General features: G+C 46.4%; 1 protein-coding gene across 4 annotated transcripts in view; it reads right to left on the reverse strand.

The window, feature by feature from the left end:
• Positions 1-1,017: 1,017 nt before the first annotated feature.
• ASXL2 (ASXL transcriptional regulator 2) overlaps positions 1,018-22,300 on the reverse strand; it is a 136,554-nt gene continuing 115,271 nt past the window's right edge. For all 4 annotated transcript variants that reach the window (XM_040597168.1, XM_040597166.1, XM_040597165.1 and 1 more), the window contains 4 exons: positions 20,381-20,477; positions 16,378-16,483; positions 13,892-14,609; positions 1,018-11,718 (listed from right to left, as the gene is read on the reverse strand). In XM_040597168.1, the coding sequence (XP_040453102.1) occupies positions 9,304-11,718; positions 13,892-14,609; positions 16,378-16,483; positions 20,381-20,477 (3,336 nt within the window). In that variant the 3' untranslated portion in view covers positions 1,018-9,303. The remainder of the gene's footprint in view (positions 11,719-13,891; positions 14,610-16,377; positions 16,484-20,380; positions 20,478-22,300) is intronic.

Consider the following 22,300-nt stretch of genomic DNA (forward strand, 5'->3'; position numbering starts at 1 on the left):
AGGATTGTGTTGCTTTCTATCCCATTTATTAGCATCTTCAATCAGTCTTTCTATCAAAGCTTCCAGGGCCTTGCACAGGAATGATGTAATTTTCTCTTATTATTAAATACGGGTAGAGCTACGCTGCACAGGTTACCAGAGTTCTCTTGATAAACATAAAAATGTGTTCCCTCAACTACAGCTTCTTCTGTCAGCTCTTTCAAAAAACTGTCACCCGGTCGCAGTGGTATGTGTAACATCCTCCGTGAGCATGGAGGAAGAGTATTACTTTTCGTTTGGGCATTTTTTGGACCATGCCTGAAGACTATCTTTAATCACTATCTTTTCCTGTTTTTATGGTCCTTTGCTGTCTGAGGTGGTGGAATTTGGAGGGGGGGGACAGGGGACTTTTTTGCTAACGGTTGCAAACCCAGACTCAGCTGGACTTCTTGTATTCGCTCTTTGCTCTGCAGGACACACATTGCCTTGCACATCTTTCCTTCTCCATTTTATGTTCACTCTTTACACTCCTGCTGTGATTATTCACACTAGCAGGTTCACAGCCCCGTCACAGTACCTTCCCATACTTGAAACAGAGGTGGTTGATACTTTTAATGTGTTCAGTGAAAAGAAATCCCAGGCTTCCTACACATTCCCAGTCCTGCTAATTTTACTAAGTTGTTAAGTGCCTTCAGAGTTTACCCGACAGAAATCAAGAATGTTGGTCACAGATTTGTGTCTCTGAATCCCAAGTTGCAATTACTTGATACAGCTTTCTTCCCATTTCTTTTTCCCAAATCTACAGTTCAATGCTCCTGAAGTGTTTCGGGACCCCAAGAACTGAGGCTTAAGGGAACCGTAGAGCATCTATTAAGGCTTAGTATTAAACCAGTTTTCCCCTTGAAATGTGTCAAAAAAGTTTTCCAGATGTCCGCAGCTTATAAACCCAGAAAAATGTAGTTCACTGCTGATTACCAGGGTCCCTTGAAAGACAAAAGGTAATAATTGAAAAATGAACATTAGCAGTACTAACGACCATAAAATCATATGCTTTTTATTTAACATAAAAGGAAACATTAAGATAAAATACACATTTGTCCATGTGCTGAAGAACTACTGTATTTTACATTCATTTATAAAGCAGGTAGTTTTACATGACAAAAATAAGTGAGAGGAAGAGGAACAGAATCCGCAGTAAGACCCAAGCCACAGGGCAGGCTTTTGCTTGTCAAAAGTGCTACCTCCTAAGGGCACACAGCTCTTCAAGTGACAGGTTAGAAAGAGGCTGGTTTTAGCACTCCTCAGATCCCTCTTAATGCTGGTGAGAAGCTAAGGTGGAATCTTATACAGCAAAACGAGTGAAAAACTTGTTGACAAAACAACCTTTGCCAAAATGCATAGCTGCAGCACCACGGACCGCGTTTGTCCCTGATGTGTGAGCTGGCCCGTGCTGTTTGTAAATGCCTAGAAGTTACCGAATGACAACTGCTTTTTTTTTTGCTTTTTTTTTTTTTTTTTTCCATACAAACCTCGCCACGTTTCTTACTTGACTTTGCAGATGGACAGTGGTAGCGGATTGGCTTACAATCGCACGGAAGATTTATGGCCCCAGAAGGGGCTGTAAATCCAGCAAAGTCCGCTGCTTGTGGGTGCAGCCTTGGTACACCTCTAGACACCAGATAAAAAAACCATTAGTGACACCTCTGTCCCTGAGGTTCAAGGTCATGCCTGTCCCCTGTCAGCTGCAGGTGGGCTAAGAGCATCCGCACAGATGGTACAGTTACAGTTGTGTCCGTTTGGAGCAGTCCCGCAGTAAGCTGCAGTAGCTGCATCGCGTTTATTCCCACGCCTACGCTGTGTGTCGGTTGCCGTCCCTGGTGCTGGCCCTGGGCGGTGAGGACCCTGGAGGCCTCCGAAGGTTCAACTCTTGGCCCGGCTCTTCCAATATAAAATCTATAGTGCAGCATCTGAAAAGTCTTAACTGAAAGGTACAGGAGACCAACTGGTTTTAAGTTTTAAATGGGGAGAGGAAGGAATGGGAGATGCAGCAGTACCAGGGGAATAAGGAATGTTTTTTTTTTAAAAAAAGTGCAGATCAAAACACATTGCTATTGTATACTTTGTCTAACCCATAGATCTTAAATATGAAAGCAAATATAAAAGCTGTCATTCTGTCTCAGGTCTGTGGTAACTTCGCGAGGTGTAACGTCACCAGAAGACTGAGATGAAGCTGGTCTTAACTATGCACACTTCACTAAAATATAGCTGTGTGTACCTACATATACATGCACACACACCTGCACAGCGCCCCCCACCCCCCTACCCCGACTCCTTGTATATATACACACACCCAAAACGGGGCTTTCTTATAGTGCAACTGTTTATAAAGTGAAAGCCCCCCTTCTCACTGCGTCAACAGCAAGTTTTGACAAAGTATTGGGTGCCATGTCCTGGTTTTTTTCCAAGAGATTCCAATAATAATTGAAGCGGTATAAAAACATCAGTTGCCTGCCTTTTGAGGTTTTAGACTTGTACTTTTAAAACTTGTTAGTGCTTCTTTTTTTCCCCACATTGTTTCCTTCCCTGTAAGTCTCAGCAACAGAGAACTGCTGTAAACGTCTCCAATTCACATACGGGATTCCTGCTATTGCTCACTGGAATCTGGAATAGCGTCAACGTAATAATCTGAGATTAATCTAAGACGAAGTGGGCATTATAGAGAAGGGGATGAGACAGATGCACTGCGACTCCTGTGCTGTGGAGTCATTTCCACCTTCCTCTCAGCAGAGATTTGTATTGTCTCTCTACACACGCAGAACTGGGGCCGGCAATTGCAGGGGCTGCAGAACTAGACTTTCAGAAACAGGTATTTACAGAAGCAGCAGTATTTGCCATTTGCTTTAACAGACAGTTCCACGAAGCAGTAGCAGGAGGCAGGGGAAGCGGATGCACCGTGTGCAGTACACAGCGCCGTGTATCTCAGCCGACTCCTGAAAGCGCTGAGTGCCTGGTTTGTGCCCCTCGTGCTGTCTGAGCTGCTCTGCGGCTGCCCTTTGCCATGTGTGTGGATCAGGTAATTGCTGCTCAAGGGGAGCATCTCTAGGATCCCATTCCTGGTGAGAATTCACTCTGTTTCTAATAGCTGCAATGATGTACCATCCTCTACTGTGATATTTTCACCAAAATTCCTACAAAGCGGGGAAAAAAACCAACCCACCAAACAACCCAACAAAAAAAAAAATCTGCTTTGATAGTGTTTCCTTGAAATCATTGGACTTTTGGTGTATTGTTTGAGCTCCCCCTAAGCACTGTTAGATGCTCACACAAGAAATCAAGCTATTTATTAAAATTTCAGTGGCACAGCAAAACTGAGTAGCTTCTGATTTCGTTTTGGTTGAGTAGCTTCCGTACCAGTATGTCTCTTTGGCTATAAAGGTAGCATTGCTTGTATAAAAGATCCACCTCAACTTCTTGTCTTCTCACCATAGATTATTTTGGGTGGTTATGAGGCAAAATGAACGAGTCTTAATGGAAACACAAACAGGATGCAAGACTGAAAAATGCTCTGTATGCTCTATCTAAAATTGCTAAACTCTTCCAAAATTAATTTGCTCCTGAACTACTTGTTTCTCTACTACGCTGTAGTTGCTAAGAGCAGCTACTGCAGTGGTGCAGTACTTGCATCCTTCCTCCCTCTTTTCTTCTTTTTTTTTTTTTTTTAATACATTATTACATGCTCAAATCCAACCAGCTCAAATACTTTTTAATACATTGAAAAATGTAAAATAAAGAATATATGAAGTACATACAGTATATATATACATATTTCAAATACTTAAAATTCTTATGTAAAATATGTTTTTTCTATATTTGTGTAAAAATACATTTTAAAATGGTGTCAACTTGATTTTTCTGTACATACCCTCTATTCCAATTTAAGTCCCTTTTAAAAAGGCAAAAGACAGACAAAGGTTTAGTATCTTCTAAATTGTGTTTACAGGCCTGTTGTCAAAACAAGAAAAGCACGTGGTAAACAGTATTGGATTTCTTCTTTTAAGAATTCCCATTTTTATTGCATTAATGGATAAAACTGAATCTTTTCAGTCTTCCTCCTAATAAAACTATTCTTGCCCTTGCTGAGAAACTGCATACTCCCAGTACCCTGTTTATCTAGTTCATAAATCATCCTTTGTCAATTTTTTTTTTACAGATACTAAAATATATATTACTCAAAATATATTACTGTAAGCTCTTAAAATTGATCTTCAGTTATATCAAATGTATAGCATTAAAAAAACCCCAACCTAGGTAACAAAGAAAATTCCAGATATCGTCATCCTAATGAATGCTCCAGCTGTTCTCCCTGCGAGATACCCGGGGCAAACAGACCCGGTGCGGGCGAGGAGCTCGCCCCGGTTTGCTCCGCATGCGGCAGGTCGGAGACTGCTCCTCAACGCCGCGCCACGCTGTGCACCAGCAGCCACGTCCTGGGAACGGTCTTCCCCCCCTCCCCGCGCCAGCAACCGATGTGTGATATCGCCAGAGGCAATTCAAGCGCACACGTGCCACCCTTCGCCTTCTAACGCCGCTCCAGCCACCCCCGTTTCGGATGCGGGATTTCGGTGGTTCAAACCAGCGCCAGCCCGGCCGGCCCCGCCTGGGAGCCGCACACCCTCCGCCGCTCCTGCCAGAGACCAGCACAGCCACCGAGGCGAAGCCAGGCGCGGGGGCTTCCGCACAGCCCAGCCCAAGCAAAACTCCCAAGTCAAACAAAAGTTTCCCCGTGCAGCGCTTCCAATAAGGAACGGTGCTGGCCTTTCAGTGGGAAAAACCCCTAGGCTGCGTCTTCTTTCCGAGTCACAGTCCTCCGATGACACAAGCACGGAGTGCCACCAGAGCAGCGGCTCTGCCTCCAGCCTTCGCGTGGGCCACGAGCTCCCACCGCCTCTCATGCTGCCGCCGTTGCTGCGCAGCGCTGAAGACTGGCAACCCCCGCCGCGAGACGTGGGAGGATGCCTGGGCAGCGCTGGTGCTCACCCTTCCACCGCCACCCCTGCCCCCCCCCGCCTCCCCTGTGGGGAGAAGCCCAAGTTCCACTCCCAATCCACCCCTGCGTGCACAGCGGGAGGAACCGGCCCGGGACGGTCTGTGCTGCCTCTGCAGCAGCCACTGCCACCCACCACAAGGACCAGCCTGAGGACACCTCCTGGCTGTCAGTGACCTCACCAGAAACTTGCTGCCCCGTCCGCTATTTCTTACCACCAGATAAAAAGATACAACTCCACTGACCAGCATCACTGTCTGGCAGCTTGGTCTTTCCTTTCAAGAAGGGGCACTTAAAATTTCATGCAAAACTCCTTCCCTGTGCCACCAATCTATCTCAAAACCTTTACTGGGCTGTGTTAACTCCTCTGTTGCAACAACTTGTACACGGGGTTTTTTGCATTAGAAAGTTAAACCATTAATTGGTCTGTATTTCTAGTTCTCACACCGCAGGACATGGATGTGGCCAGAAAAGGAAAATTTAAATTTGAGTGTCTTGCCTTACTCAAGTTGCTTTTCTGCAACAAACGTAGCTTGACGTTAGGCTTTGAAAACATTTTGTCTCAGATTTTTTTTTTGACAGAATTTACTGTGGTGCTATTAAATTAATACCTGGGGGAACCAAAGTCTAATGCTTTAAACTATGTCACGACGTCGCTTTTATTTTATAAAGCCACTGTGAAGGCAGGTTTATTATCTTGCTGGAAGGAACAGCAGGAAGGCCAGCTGATGGGAAGAGTGGAGACTGACCCCACATAAGGAACACTCCTATATAGGCTGCAGGATTTCCCCCTTGTAAAATACATTATTCAATAACCAGCACTGTAAAACACGCAAAACTTTCAAGGTTTTCTGTCAACCTGTACTTACAGTGACTATTACACTGAGCCCCATTATTTCTAATGATTTCCTAACTACTTAATGCCCTCTTGCAAGCTTGTGGAGACCGTTCCATCAAGTTGCACCTAGTAGCTCGTAGCGTATGTTCAAATCAAAGACATGCAGTTAAAAGAATTTATTTTCTTAAAAAGAAATAGAATAAAAGTAGCCCAAGAAAAGTGCTGATCTGTTAAACTGTAACTAAGGCACTGAACAGGTTGTAAACTTCCAAGTCATCACACAAGATACCTGCACTGTCCAATACAAGCCTGAAGCCACCGAGATCTTCTCTGGTCACTGTATGTCCCGACTCGGGGTGGCAAAGGCCAAGCAGGCACATTTCCTGCAGGATTGCTCGGGAAACGGCAGCTTCTTGTGCTTCCAGAGGAGACTCCCAAGAGGTGTCTGTGGCACTGAGACCCGGACCCACGTGCTACAGGGGACACTCGTAAGATCTGAAGGGAGGAACAAGCTCGAACCGCAGCCAGGGCCAGCAGCTGTTTAGAGATCACTGTGAGGAGCAATGGAAGAGCCCTTCCACACAGCACCCGTCACAGGTTGAAAAGCCCGTGAGCGCCAGGAGCAAGCCAGCACATCACAGCCTGCTGCTCCCTCATCTTCCCCTTCCCCCTCTTAAGCTGCCTTGTTGGCCTAGAAAAATTACACTGATAAAAGGTGTGGGCAGAATTGATCCAATTATGCCAGCAAAACCTCTTTGCGCTTATTTGAGGCAGGAATGACTTTTTCAGTTTAATTTGTGACTAGCAACAATCTTTAAATTGGATTATGCCGAGGGATCTGTCTTAGACAGGAATGAATGCGCCTGACTGAGGACTGCAACTGCCGTGCTGCGGTAACTTCTTTCATGTCTAGACAAGGCCCGAGTTACTAAGGAGCAGACAGACCCTGCTCTCAGTACCGGCCTCCCCAGGGCATGCAGCTAGAAACCATTTCACACTGCATCGCAAGATTGAAGAAAATGGCAGAAATTCCTTTTACTGAAGAGCAAGAGCTGGCAGCAGGCAGTGACTGCTGTCTGCACCAGCGCCGGTGTACGAGTCAACCCAGGAAATGAGATTATCCCCGTCACAGTGTCGGGGGTTGCAACAGAAGAAGCCAGCCCATGCCTGCTGCTCTGCCCCTCAGCGTGCGCGTGCATGCAGGCAGCAGTGGGAACACGCACAGACCGGTGGGGTGTTTCATGGGCTACAACCACCGCCAACGCAGGGGCAGTATGCACATGAGAGTAATTTTTGTGTAATTTGGGTGTGTGTGTGTGATTCTAGTTTTAGATTTAAAAAGTGGACTGTATTTCTGGTACTTAAATCCTCTTCACCACTGGACGTCTGCACAGAGATGCGGAATTAGAAAGCAGGGGTCACTGCTCCCCAGTAAATTCAAGATGAGCAAAAAACAGTGACCAAAACGCACTGCAGCTCTTGCTACCTCACAGCCACTACTCCTGCTTTGGAGGATGCCATGCTCTGCTGCACAGGGAAGGAAACATGTCTGTTACGACCCGATTAACTCTGCAACCCTCTTTTCTGTATCGCCACCAAGTAAATCACCACCTGCCCCGTGGAAAATCACACTGCTTCACCCGCAGTTATTTCTGATCTTTCCCAACAGCAATGCCAGGATCCTGGGCGAGGGAGAAGGGAAAGGGGAAAGCATTAGCAGAACCAAATGGAGAGACAAAAGAAAGGCTGAGGACCCCAGCTTGCAAAACAGCTGTCCCACCTATTTTGCTAATATTGCTTCATCTTAAAAAGGCCTTTGGATTAAAAGTGAATTAGTGCTTTTCCATCAAAAAGATACATAGATCTGCTACCCGACCAAGATGCAGTATGGCCCCCACCCACCCCGAACAGCGACAACATGGGACTGGACATGATTAGTGAACCTGATGCTCTGTGTTTCGCAAGGGAAGTAACATACAGACCCTCAGTGTGATGCGGACGTGTTGCGATACATCAAACTGCAGATGGGCGTGTGCTTCATTAGTCAGCCTGTCATCAGTTCTTGTTGAGAACAGAGTACCATTTTGCAACCGCTTTCATTTCAATTAATCAAAGGGAATGAATTTGGGAACACTGGAAGTGAGGATGAGCATCACTAGCTGTGTCCCACAGTCAGTACGAGGAGTGCGGTGCAGCCCCTGCCCCCCCACCAGCCTTCCCCAGCCCCAACGCAACCCTGGACCTCAACTGAGCAAAAGCCAAGCTGGGTCAAGCCTGATTTGGTATTTTAAAAACACAAAGAGACACCCACAGTGGGCTAACGGTGAGGCCCAACAAGACACTTGTTTTTTCTGTCCCTATACTTAGCTAAATATAAAATCTTCTATAGAAATTAGAGACGTTTGACTATTGTGGAGGTTTGAATGAGCACAGTAAGCTTCCCAGAAAACAGCAGGACCGAGGGTGACGCCGAGTGCACTTCACTTGCATCGCGTGCCGTTAACAGCTGATGGTTCTTGCCTGGGATGGTGCCTTCCAGCTCACTCAAAATGCCTAAGAAAGCAGATTTCTGCCGAGTCCTGACAGTCCAGAAATGAAATGCAGTTCAGCACATATTTGTGATCTCTGCTTTAAATGGTTCCTGGGACAATCACAGTTACTGAGTTGCTTTAGTGATTTAAATTCTTGAATCCTATGGTTAGTACAGTTGCTTTTTTCAGTATTTACCAGTAGCAAATCAAGACACTACCTTCCTTAAAACAAGGTTACTGCAACTGACTCCTTGAAGAGGAGAGGATACGCGAATCAGAAACACCAGCCAATATTGCACAACCCAGTATGCCTTCTGGGAACAGCCAGGTCGCTGTGAAAGGCAATTACTTGAAAGGCTGGCACAAAGTTAACGCCTTCCAATTCTGAAAAATTTGAACTAAAATTTAGAGCAACAAAGTGAGCCCATTCAGGGCTTCCTGCTTCAGCGCTCTGTGATCAGTCAGTACAAACGTTTAGTTTCTCAATTATCCAGTTCTTCTCGCTGTCGAGAGAAGACCAGCAACAGGCTAAGATTTTGCCAGGGGTTCGTTCCCCCATCTAGAGCAGAGCTCAGCAAACATGCTGGATAGCAGGCTGGGGTTAATGAAACTGCAGTACAAGTCAAACACTATCTCCTAAAAGACTGAAAAAATATTTTTAAACAAAATAATGTGACATATTTACATAATTCCTTAAGTGCAAACTCTTGTCACAATTCACGTAGTTGAGCTCAATTTAGACTCACTGTACAAGAAGGTGCTCTTTCTTTAATGAAAGAAGAACTCTACTCTGTATTCCTGATTCAGTAACGTGTCTCTTGTGCAAGGCAGTAAGTTTCCTGTTTCTTCCCAACGTACTTTCGAAAGCAAAACCAAAACCAAGCCATCCTCTTCCCCACTTCCCGTCCCGGTTACCGCACAACGAGGCAGGAGACACAGAGCTTAGAGGGGCCAATGCAATCGTCATGGCAGAAGGCACCGCAGCCCTTGCACATGATCATGGCTTTCAACCTGCAGTAACATTTGGAAGGGGAATCCTCCATGCCGTTGTCTTCAGCGAAGGCTTGAACGGGGATGGTCTGACTGTGGTTGCCAGAGTTCACAGCTTGGCTGGTGGGGATGGTGGTTACAGTCACAGAGAAGGACATGACATTCCCCATGCTGCTGGACAACTGCTTGCATTCAGACAGCCCAGTCATAAGAGACCCTTGGCTCACATCCGGGGAAGTGGAGACATTTATTGTGCCGCTGTAACTGGGCCCGATGAGCTGTGCTGCAGCATTGCCAGATAGTTTGGGAGGGTGCGAAGGAGAAAGCAGCGGAGGCTGCTGCTGCGCAGAGTCTGAGGACGGTACAGCAGTACTGAAAAGCTCCGGATTGCTGTGTATTTTCCCCCTCATGGCATGTGCCATTTGCTCTTGAGCGGCTTGGATAACATCTCGTGCTAGCACGGTTCCATCAAGTGCCTGAACGTTCTCCTTGTCGACTGCTGCTTGCTGAAACATGGCTGCTTCTGTCTTTACACCCCTTTTAGCAAGGGTGCTGTAATCCGAAGAATTTATGTTATGGGATACCTGTTCTTTTTCACACTGACCAGAAACCTGTGACGCCTGGGGCTCCTCTTTAACGCTGATATGTTCACGTTCATCACCAGTACTCTCATCTGCATCTCCTTCATCACTGCTGCTGCCGTGGCCAGCCGTCTCCTCACATTCCCCAAATTCTGCTTTTGAAGCCTCAGCAGGACTGTTCAGACACAAGCGGTTTTCAGGGTTCAAGGAGAAGCCTCTCCTAAAACTCTCTGAACCGCGACCATAGGTGGAAATGTTGAGCAGGTAATGACCAGACATAGCAGGCTTGGACGTCCTTCTGCCCACGAAACCCAGCATAAATCTCTGGCTGGCAGAGCTGTTTTCTACCTGGAAACCCGAGTGAGCAAGGTTCAGTTGTGAAGGCTGAAAGACTGGTAACAAATTCTGCCTCTGGACCCTCTTGATAAGAGTCTGAAGGATCTGCTCTTGGGTTGTTTTGCTGAGCGCCTCGTGGCACTGGTGCTGGTCAAGACTGGGGTCCTTTCCCGAGGGCACCGGAAAGGTCCTTGGAACGTGAGGCAGAGGCCGGTTCTGGCAAAAGATCTTCCCAAGCTGTTGTGCGGGTAAACTCGATTGTCTCTCACCACCCTCTGCTCCAGCGCTGTTCCCCGCTACACTTGTAGCGCTGGATGCTGCTGCCCCTTTTTCTTCGTGAGAAGCTAATGTGACTGTTTTCATCTCTGCTTTGGTGAGAGGCTTCGGCAGGATTTGCTCTAGAGGCACGTTCTTGCCTTGAAGAAGTTGGGTGACCAAAGGGTTGTTAGCAGGAATACTGGAGCTTGGTTTTGGGATGGCCCCGCTTGAGCTTGAACTTGTGTGAGTTTTAAGGCTGGATGCTACTGACGAAGCGTGAGAGGGTGAGGCTGATGTCGGAGATGTGACCACACCTCCAGCCTGGGCTTCCGAGCTCGTGGATGTTAGCGAAGACATCAGAGGGGACGGAGATTTGCTTTTACACACATCTAACCTGGTCCCTCCTAAGGCCGCAGGTGCTACCTTACTTACGTTTGTGTTGGTATCTGCCACGGATGCAGTGACGCAGAGGCTTCCGTCCCTGACAGCTGGTGTCCCGCCGGCCTGGCTGGGACCCGCCGGAGCAGAAGGTGCTTTCTCTTGTGTGTCACTGCTGCCAGCATATGGGGAGCCTGAAACCTGATTTACAGTCATACAGGGGGAGCTCTGTTTTATTCTGCTGATTTTCTCTAGTGCTGATACCGCTGAGGAGGAGGAGCTGCTGCCGGTATGGCTGGCTGGAGCTCTGGGCTGTGGTGTGGGAGTTTGCTGTAGTTGTGCTCTAGAAGGATTGTGAGGTGGTGCCTGGTCCGTGGCCTGGGTCTCCATTTGGGTACGGGTCCCTGGACAATGGGGAAGAAACCTTCTCGAACTTCCCCCGCTTCCAGTTCCTGCCAGTTCCAGTGCATTTCCTCGAATTCCAGTTTCGCTGGTTCCGCTTGCGGCTGCGTTACTTTTCTCTCCTCCACCGGCTGGTGGGCCCCCACCACCGCCAGGCCCAGGCCCCGGGACAGCCCCCCCTGTTGAGGCGGCGGCAGCAGCAGCGGTGGCGGCAGCAGCGGCCGCTGCCCTCTGAGCCTTGGCTTGCTGGGCTTTTGCCTTGATGTCTGCCAAGGTTCTGGCCCCTGTTCTTCCCGGACTGGTGAGCGAGATTGGGAAGCGTGCCCTGGGAGAGACCTGGCCCGCAGGAAATGGCATTGGGGAGATTCTGGAAACAGGGATCTGAAACAGAGGAGGAGAAAAGCACAAATGAGATACTGGGAACATTTAACCTACGTATTTAAGAATTAGAGCGTGCACGGTTTAGTCTTGGAGAAACAGTTGTCGCCCTTTGGAGCAATCCCTTCTCTCCCTCCCTCAAGATAAAGACATGCATCCGACACACCTGTTTTAAATCTATTACAACCTTAGTAACTCAGACTGGAAGCTCATCCCTTGCAGTTGCAGACTGGTACATCAGACACCATTACTCAAAAACCTGTCAAGCTCCCTCAGAAAAGAAACGTAAGGTTGTTCCAGAACTCATCACCTATTGTCCCTTATTCTAAGTTTCATACTTGATTTATATTTAATTTATATCCTTATAAAGCTTTGCATCGACATCCTGCTTGGTTTTGCATTGCTCTTCTACCCTGTGTACCCACACCTGACTCCTCAGTGTCTCTATGCAAAGCAACAACAATCCTGCTACTGTGTATCTGTAGATGAAAATCAAACTACTTCAGTCCTTTCTTCTAAAATATGTTCTCCACTCCCCTATTATTCCAGTTTACTTTCTCAAAGTTTGTTCTTTCTACTGTAAGTGATGAGAACGTGCACTCATGTTAGTTCTTTGCTGTCTCCATCACAAAGATTTAAGGGAACGTATTTTAAGGTTACATTTGTTTTCATGTATCTGCAATACCTCACTGACTCCCACTCATCTGATTAATAGGTTCTCCACTTCTTTCTTACCCAAGGAATGACATGTCTTCTACCTTACAGGGGAAACTACTTGCCATCACCCTTCAATTCACTGTTATTAAATTAAATCCCACTTTTATTACACTGGAAGGTCAACCATTCTTCCTGTATGATATTTCAAATCTCTTTTATTGACAGTTTTCCCCCAATACTGTGTCACTAACAATTTTTTCTTATTAACGCTTTCTTACCTTCATGCTATACTTATTAACATGGTTAGAATAATGAACCATTTTTAAATTTTTGTGTTTGAATGCTTCCTAGTAAAAAAGAAATGTAATGGGAGACTAGAATTCTTAGGACACACAGAAACACAGTAATTAGGCAGTTTTCCATTTACAACTTCTGCCTAAGGCCCCAGACCATGGAGCTGAACTTCATTCAGAGCAAATTCTGGTAGATGCAGCACAGGCCCTATTCTAAAGAAACCAAACTTGTTTACTCCTACAGTCACACATGACTAAAAAAATTCTCTGTGCTGGATCATCCATTTACTGTCTGCTACCGAGGGTAACACCACAGAAGAAAGAATTGGTGTTATCAGTACATGTGCAACGCTATAATTGTTTTCTGACAGAGTATTGGATGTCTGGATCCAGAGCGTTTGTCACTTACCAAGTGGGTATTTCCTGGAAGTCCAGCAGTAGCTGCACCACCCTGTCACCTGGATCTCAAAGGCAAGAGGACTGCATCGTCCAGACCAAAGTCTGGAACATTTCTTTCCTGCTTTTCCTGTCCATCTGCCCTACCTAGTGGTGGCTGATTGCCTGTTCCCTTTCCTACGTAAGTCTCAGCAGCTAAAAGGCTTTTGGAACAGAGATGTTCCCTGCAACGGTCTCTCCTTGCTACCTGCTCTGCCCCCACACTGCATTCAGCTGGTACAAATTATAACTGCATTATTTCCAGATGGTCTGTTTTTAAACACAGGTAAATAATTTCATTTCTGGACTTGATACGACAGAGGAAGCTGCTGAGAGCATTCTTTCTGGACCAGTTGCTGTACCGCTAGGGATACTCACACATCTGCAAAGTTCTGTGTGCTCCTGGGCCATAGCTTGCCTTGTTATTATGGTCTTGCAGTTCCTCTGCAGCTCTCCCTGGTTTCCAACGAGAACCACAGTTTTCCCTGTTACACTCTGTCTCCAGCTTTTGCACAATTCTTTGAGCTTCTGCCCCAAGAGATCTTTCAACAGATGCATGTGCATGAAAGATACGTAACTGAGGTTACACCGATTAAGCCAGCCAGCAGATTCCCTTTAGCAAACAGCTGAGCTTTTACATTTTTGGATCAAATATTTCCATCCTACAATAAGCAGGTAACATAATTGACATACATAATTAGAACAGAACTGACAAAGCATTTCTGTGAGAGCCACCAGCTGAACTGACCCACGTAAGGCTGCTCTGTGGGTCTGCCTTTGTTTCTCCTTACCTTGAGCGGGGGTACCCGTGGCACCGGTGTCTCCGTCGCAGGAAAGGACTGCGGCTGGCTTTGAAACGCCTGGTGGTGCTGACAGTTCTCCATGATGCGTGGCTTTTTCTCAGGAGTGGTTAGAGCTTCTTCCTGACTCTCTGACTTCCTCTTATGGGCTTCAACACCGATTTCCATTTCTTCATTTACAGGGGACTTCTTTTCTGGTGTGTCTGAAGTCATTGCTGGACTCTTCAGGCTTGCTACTACTTCACCTGCTTCGGGGCTCTTTGGTTTACTTGGGGCCAAAACTGAGGTACTGACAGTCTCCTTCCCCAGCACTTCCTTTGATGCAGCGTGCTTTCTCTCTTCACCTGGCTTTTGACTAGCAGCAGTTGGTGGTTTCTCTTGAACGAGTTCTCCTTGGACTCTCTCTTTCGTAGGGAGGGAACAGTCACTAGGTTTCACTGCACAACCATCTGGGGAAAGAGAGGCCTCTGCGGGTTTGGCTGGTTTTGGCTGCATGTCCTCTCTTCTTTCCTCTCCTCCTTTTCTCATCGCTGGTGCTTCCTGGGCTGCTTGTGCTTTAGACTCTAACGGAGAAGTAATCTCCTCTTTGAGCGGTGCCAGAGAGGCTGGCGTGCATTTTGGCTGTTCAGCTGCTGGATTTTCAGTCTCTGTCTCAGCAGGGCTGGTGTTTGCTGTCAGCCTCTTGGACTCTTCAGGACTTAGTCCAGAACTATCAATAAAAACAGAATTTTTGTTTTGCAAAACATTCTTGCAAAAAGCATACTATCCTTACAAAAACCGAGACGATTCTCTACGCACCATACCCTAAATAAATACATCTCGCACCTAATTCTATGCTCTGATCTTTGAAAACCTTCTGTACTGTTAGTACTTCCACATGAAACAAAACTTAACAGTGAAGTTTAAAACCAACTAAATGAAGTACACGGAACATGTTAGATCTGCTCCACTACCCAGGTATCAACTTTCCAGGCTGCAGATCAAATGAATTTGGCCAACAGTAAATATTCCTTTTGTTAGCCACCACAGACTTACCTCTGCTGCATGCGAACAACCCCACACAGCCTGCATCTGGCTTCAGTTCATATGGTGACATTTGCAGAAAGGGACACGGAGAAGCGTCCCACAATTTTTCCAAAGGAATGTGGCTAGTGCCAAAACCACTGACGTGCCCTTAGTTTAGAACCAGTGTTGCTGCTGGGAGTATTTCCCTGTATTATTCATGAACCTTTATTTGTGAAAGAAATGCACAAGCTGGGAACCTAATTCTCAGAGTGATGTCTGATTTCAGAATAACTTCATTCATCCCTCATTAATGAAGTATCAAATTTGGATTTTTTTCCCCAACCATCAACCCATAAAGTCTGATGAAGCCAGCCTGATGAATCTATGCGATTGATTTCTACCTGACGAGTTCTTAGGAGCTAAAGAGAACTGAAGTCCCGCTATTATGCACACCTCCCTGCTATCCTGCTTCGCTGTCCCCCTAGAGCTTCAAGAATACGGCCATCGCCTTTTATCTCCCAGTGCAGAGCTCCATGCCTGTTTACACTCCAGTTTTCAACACCAAGAGAACTGGGTGAGTTAGACAAGTAAAGCTCTTTGCCAGTGCCACTAGATCACGCACATTCTCAGCCTGGTGTATTCCTTTACCTAGTACTGCAACCTGCCATATGGACGTGCACATGCAACAGCCTCCTACTCACCCATGAAACCCCAAACTATCAGACCATGGGATGACAGAAGTAGGGCTTGCAATAATCCAAATGCTCTCGAGGGTTAAAACATCATAGGTGAATGGGGGGAAAACTGGCTGATGGTTCAAGGACAAGCATAAAAGCTGTCACAACGCAGGATAAGAAATTCCTTTTTAGTTATTTGTGTGTGTCTGTGGGTTTTCACGTTTCTTACTATAGTTACTCGCACAGAAACCTGAATCCTCTGCGTAGCCCCCAAGGATGGGAAAATCTTCAAGCAAAAAGAAACACTTTAATAAAAAACTGGCAGACATGGGAGTTTAATCAAATACATGTCTGACTGAAGACCTAGGGAAATACAGAAGATCTTACATAGCAGGTGACTTACTGCAAGGTAAAGCATGCTCAACCACCACATACCAGGGGTCTCCAGAATCCTGACACTAAAAGAACCAGCCGTAAGAGGGGAGTGTCTCAAAGTATCATAGCAAGGAGTGGGGAAAAACTAAGAAGTAAAATCCAAAGGACACCCTCACCTAAGGAACACAGCACTATGTTGGTTAAAGCATTAAAAATCTTGACAGCAAATGCATCACTTCTGACCTAGACTGCTCAGGCATTTCCTCAGCTCTGTGGCAGCTAGATGAAGCTGGAGAAGTTTTTCAGGTTTCAGGACTAATGAAAGCCAATGTTTGTTACTGGACAGCATGCTACAAATGCAGCAACGGGTACATCTGGACAGGCGATGCAAGCATAAAAAGAGACAGTTGAGCATCTTACCTCTGACCATAGTAGCTCTCAAAAAAATGTTCCTTCCACAGCTCAACCTTCTTCTCCTTTTCTATTTCTTGCCGTATTCTTAGCTGCATTTCTGGTGTAAACTCACCTGCAAAATGCAACAGAAGATAACTTCAAAAAAATGCTATGGATAAAAGGAATCAGGATAAGCACAGGAGCCTTTGCGCCTGCAGGTAAGAGTGCTATCTCAGAAGTCCCCCCCGCAGCTTGTGACACCGTAGTACTGTGGTACTTCATCATTTCTCCTGAGTTGCCAAGTGTTTCTCTGCTGCCTGCTCCTTGCACTGGATGGGCAACAGCTTCATGCCCTTCCCTGTCAGCATCCACTCTGGCTGCCAATAGATGCTTTACGCAAAATAACACTAAATGAATACAAATCTATACACAAATGTATGCACGTACTATGCAACTGCCATTTTCTCAAGAATCGGAAGATACTGCCTGTGCGGACAGCAAAGCAGTATGGCACCTTGAAACGACAGTCATGAGTGGCTCTGGCGAAACATGCATGCAAGAACATCAAAGACTTCTTGTCCAGCACAAATGACAGTAAATATTTCTGGCAACGGATGCTATTCTGTCACAGGCAGGTGGGAAACAAAAAAACCCTCTCACACATCTGAAGTGCACATTTCACACATACATGTACTGCACTTTGTAAGAAATATTTCCTAATGTCACGTCTGAACCCTCCCCAAGGCAGCTTTGAGCCATTAAGGTTTGTAAGAACTCATCATTAGATAACAAGAAACTCCGCTTTTTTGACACAACTGTAGTGCTTTGATGATAGACATGTGACCTTGAGCCTCAAGACTTGATTCATTCTCAAGGTTTATCCAGTTCGCACACTATTTTGTTTGTACTCTTAAGCACTGGAAGAAAGAGTTACGAGAATCGGATCTTTTCCAACACTGCAGTTATGAAAGGGGAGGGAATCCTTGAAGGGGTCAGTGGAAACTGGGTACTTCTGTCACTGCTCAGTTTGTTTCTCGGCAATTTTCTCCCATGAAATAAGGGGCTCATACGAAATTCTTGCTGAGTTTGTCTCCGTGCACTTATCAAAATACATCCAAAGGAAACTAAGAGTGTGTCCCTCTTTAGTACATTGTTAGTTGTCAGCACTCAATCAGGACAGTCATCTTGTCATTGCAGCAAGTACAGAGAGCCCAAAACAAAATCTCTGGTACCTCAAGTTCCTCTTCTGTTTTTGTATAAACTTGGTCAGGTAAATCATGGAATGGTTTGGGTGGGAAGGGACCTTAAAGAATATCCAGTTCCCAACCCCCACCACGGGCAGGGACCCCTCCCCCCAGCCCAGGCTGCCCCCAGCCCCGTCCAGCCTGGCCTTGAGCCCTGCCAGGGATGGGGCACCCACAGCGGCTCTGGCCAGGCTGGGCCAGCGCCTCGCCGCCCTCACAGGGAAGAATTTCTTCCTCATCTCTCATCTCCATCTCCCCTCTCTCAGGTAAAGCCATTCCCCCGTGTGCCATCGCCACCTGCCCTTGCCCAAAGCCCCTCCCCAGCTTTCTTGCCGGCCCCTTTAGGCACTGGCAGGTGCTCTAAGGTCTCCCCGCAGCCTTCTCCTCCCCAGGCTGAGCCACCCCAGCTCTCCCAGCCTGTCCCCACAGCAGAGCTGCTCCAGCCCTCTAAGCACCCTCTGAGGAATTAAATATAGAAAGTCCACTGCACAGAAAACAGTAGAATGCCTGCCTTTAGAGTAATTTACCAACAGGGTACAAAATTCATTCATTTGAAATAATTTCAGCTGTAGTGGTGAATTCCTGGATTTTCACTGCTGTGGTTATGCCACCTTTGTCTTCCAGTTGGGAGAGTTAAACTGAAATCTTACATCTCATCAGCCCAGTTGTTCACAGCAGTGAAAACCTATGTGGTAGCTTGCAGTCAGGCAACAGTAACTTTACTTACAAATGTCTACCTGAAGGTTGGTGGGGACCTCAGGAGGTCTCCAGCCAAACCTCCTGCTCAGAGCAGGGGCAGCTCAGCCCCCACCAGGTTGCTCAGGGCTCTGGCCAGTCCTGGAAATCCCCAAGGATGGAGATGACACAACCTCTCTGGGCTCCTGCTCCACAGCAGGACCGTCCTCGTGGGGAGAAATTTTTTTCCTTATGTCCTGACTGAGTCTTGCCTGTGTTCTCTCGTCCTCCTGCCATGCACCATGGTGACAGGCCTGGCTCCATCTTCCTGACAGCCTCCCTGTAGGCATAAGGGGGCTGCGATCAGGTCACCCCTCCCCAGCCTGTATCACTACCAGGGGCTCTTCCTTCCCAGGAGCAGGATCCTGCCCATCTCCAGCCTGTCCTGTCTGGCTGGACAGCAGCCCTGCCCTCCAGTGTGCTGACTGGACCCCAATTTGGTGTCCTTCACAAACTCCACCAGGGACACCGGTAAAAACAGCAAATAGGACCGGTGCCTGGATAGATCCTGCCCGTTCCCACTTGTCACCAGCCTCCAAGAGGGAACCATGGCTCCAAGCCTGTCTAACCAGCTTTTCACCCATCTGGTTGTCCATCCATCTAGACCCTTGTGTCCCAGCTTGGATACAAGAGCACTGCAGGAGAGAGTTATCAAAAGCGTTGCTTAGGCTGAGGTCAGCGATGCCCACCGTTCTCTCTTTGTTCACAAATAAAGTCATTTTTCATACGGCCAAGCTATTCAGGGTATTGGCAAGACCATCCTCTTCCCAGTTCACCACCACCTTCACACGCCCAGAGGTGTGCTCCAAGAGGGCTCACTCCATGACTTTCCCGATGACACTGAGGCTGCCCAGGCCTGCATACATTAAATAATACCGTGAGTGTCCCAACAGCATTTGTTATGAATTCTCAGTACCCTGAGGAGTAGCTGAACAAAGCCTACGGGACTGCTCTGCCCACAGTGGCATCAGGGCTTAATACTCGAGTGGAGATACAGTGCTCAGTGGGAACAACAGTGGAGATCTCCAGGCTTCACCCTGCTTGTTGCAAGCTTCACCACCTTAGTAGGTTCTACAGCAGCTTTACTCTGGTGAGAAAGTCTTTGCATAAACGTAGCTGGACCCTCTAGATGTCTCATGAATGGACAAACGGGTCTGCTAAGAAGCATGAAAACACTAAATGATGGTGGCTAGAACTGGGGGTGGTTTTAACAATTAAACTGATTAGACAGCCGAGTTCTATGCCTTCCTGTTTACTGGCACAAATACACCCAGAACCCACAAATAAAAAGGGTCGTTGATATAGAATTGGATTCCTGTTCTGTGGAAAAGCCTCTTATGAGTCAATCACCTGGGTGTGAGTATCTGATACCCGCTTCTTCAAGTGAGTCATGATTGGTGCTACGGTCTTTGTAAAAACTCTGGTAACAGGCTGCGCAGTTTAGTTCTGTAGAGGAAATGGTCCTGGCCCGCAATGAGCGAGGGCGCTTCTAATGACATAATTTGATCAAACCATGGAATTAAACACCTCCAAGTTCAAGATGCAGATGATTGTTGAAGGCACAGGAGTCCTATAGATCAGTCAATGGTCAACTTATGTTACACAAAAAACTATGGCTCAAAGGACTGACCATACCACTGTGTCATCAGCAAAGCTGTCTAGCTAAAGTGCATTACTCTGGGAATACATTTACCTTCTCTACTGCAGTGGGCTGTACTTAGCTATCACAACCTGAAAATAACAACACAACTCTACTGTCATTTTAGCAAGATTTTAAACACATTTTTCCTTCGTCATCTCTTCCAGTGGCTTGCTCATTTTTCCACATGTGAAGTTCAACAGAAAACTCCTTACTGCAGTCCCCTCTATGACCTTGAGATTACATAGTTCTAGGTTTGCACTTGCTCTCCTGTATTGACTACAGCTGTCTTCACCTAGTAAGTCACTTCAGTGCTGCAACTTCTCCATCAAATATTTTTCACACATTCCCCCAAAACATTTACTAGCAGAAAGCTTTCTAGCATTCCGTTTCACTGTGTGGGGAGGTTTACCTTCTGACAACCTCTCTTTCCAGCCTTGGGCAGCTGAAGTGAAGAACTCGTTGTTGAGCGCAGAGCCACTCAGCTTCATCAAACCATCCGCCCCAACCTGGAACACACGACAAAGCAGCCAGTATTAACTGGTTGGAAAGGTAAGTGTCACATGGGAGCTGAAAACAGAGCAAGAGTCCCAACATTGCCACAAATCTCTCTGGAATTTGCCTTTAACTCAGAAGAAAATCAACAGCCTTCTTAGGGCTGCGCTTAGCCAAGGCTGGGATCCAGGAGGCTGTGGTAAACTTTCCTCCTCCTTGCCTCAGCCCAAGCCTCCACAGTCCTGCCGCCGCACAAACGTACACGAGCAGCAGATGGTACAGGTGCCAAGGAGGCTTGAGGAAAGAGAACAGCACAGCCTCTGAAAAGCTTCTTCAGATGCCCCGTCCCCTGCAAGATGAATGCACAATGTCACCTGAACTACCACCCAAAGTGCCAGCTCTGCTGTCTTCTGCTGAACGTAAAAAAAGCGCATGAAGGAAAAGCAAGGATGTAAAAGTTACCGCATAAAACTTACTTCAGAACACATATAGTCCTAACACCATGGATGCTTCAGAAAAAACAGGGGGAAATGAAGCTCAAAACCCATTCTGTCTTTGAAATATGGTTAACCAAATAGGGCAGTCATGCTATAGAGCAGGACATAAATGACAACACATGAGGCTGAGACAGGAACATCACGTGGTGCTAAATTATAATCAGGGTAATAAAACCTACATGACATTTGCTTTTGCTCTTTTTTTCCTGCTGAAGTAAATGTGGAATTTCTTTACTAGAAACACAAAAACATATGTATCATTCATTAAGTCACAAAAACTTGCAATGGGCAAAACTGTTGGGCTTCCATTTCTTGCATAAATAATAAATCTGAGCAAAGAAGCAAAATGCAACTGTCCAAATGTAGGATACATCTGGTTACACTGGGAGATCCATGCAGCAAACATTCGGCGGTACAGGACTCAACAGAAACACTGCTTTTCTGGGGGCAGCATTTGTGATGCAGGTAACTAAAATGATGGAAGCAACCCAATAAAAGGTTTTGTAGGTAAGATTTAGTGAGAGATTTTTAATTTTTAAGTTAGAAGCAGCCATTGTAGGGATTACAAAAGCAGAGATTTATTTTCTAGTCCAGATCTCTGTTGATTTGACTACAGGGAGCAAAATTCACAAGACTCTCCTCTGCTGCATATACTGTGTTGCCTGTTCCTCGTACTGGAGGACAGACAGCTACTGCACGGCTGACTGGGTCACGCCTCAAAGTGCCTTCATTTCTCTTCTACAGAAGCCCCAGCTGTAACAGCTCAGACTGAGTCGCTGCCAAGCAAAACACCACAGACAGGTGACCTTTCGCAACTGGCATGTCCAACGCCTTCACCTCTTCTCCCGTTTACCACAGCCAAGTCTGACATTTGATAAAGCATGCATCAGCACTTGATGTGGTGGGCTGCTCTGGAAGATTTACTGCAGTGAAATGTAAAATTTGTCCTCTCAGGAGCCAAGCAGTATTATTTAGTGAGTCAAAATTTGCGCTCAGTCAAATTCTAATTCAATTTAAGGACAATTAAACTTAAAAGTCAGGACAGAAATGTCTTACCATCTGCTGGGAGGTTCTTGCCAGTAAACTCCAGCTGCAAACACCATCACATCATATTTTGACACATACCTAATTATTACAAAGGCCACAGGATTTATAAAACAATTCCCTCAAATATTTATTGTATCAGCCTTGGACTAACAAGTCCCCAACGAATGCTGACTGAAGATTACAATTTATGAGAACGCAGAACGTTAGAACTCCTCCAAACGAACACTATCTGTCCAGCAAAGCATTCTCCATAAAGCAGACCACAGTGCAGCTGCCAAACCCACATGTACTAT

Source organism: Falco naumanni, chromosome 6 (assembly GCF_017639655.2).
Source record: "Falco naumanni isolate bFalNau1 chromosome 6, bFalNau1.pat, whole genome shotgun sequence".
Taxonomy (NCBI): Eukaryota; Metazoa; Chordata; class Aves; order Falconiformes; family Falconidae; genus Falco; species Falco naumanni.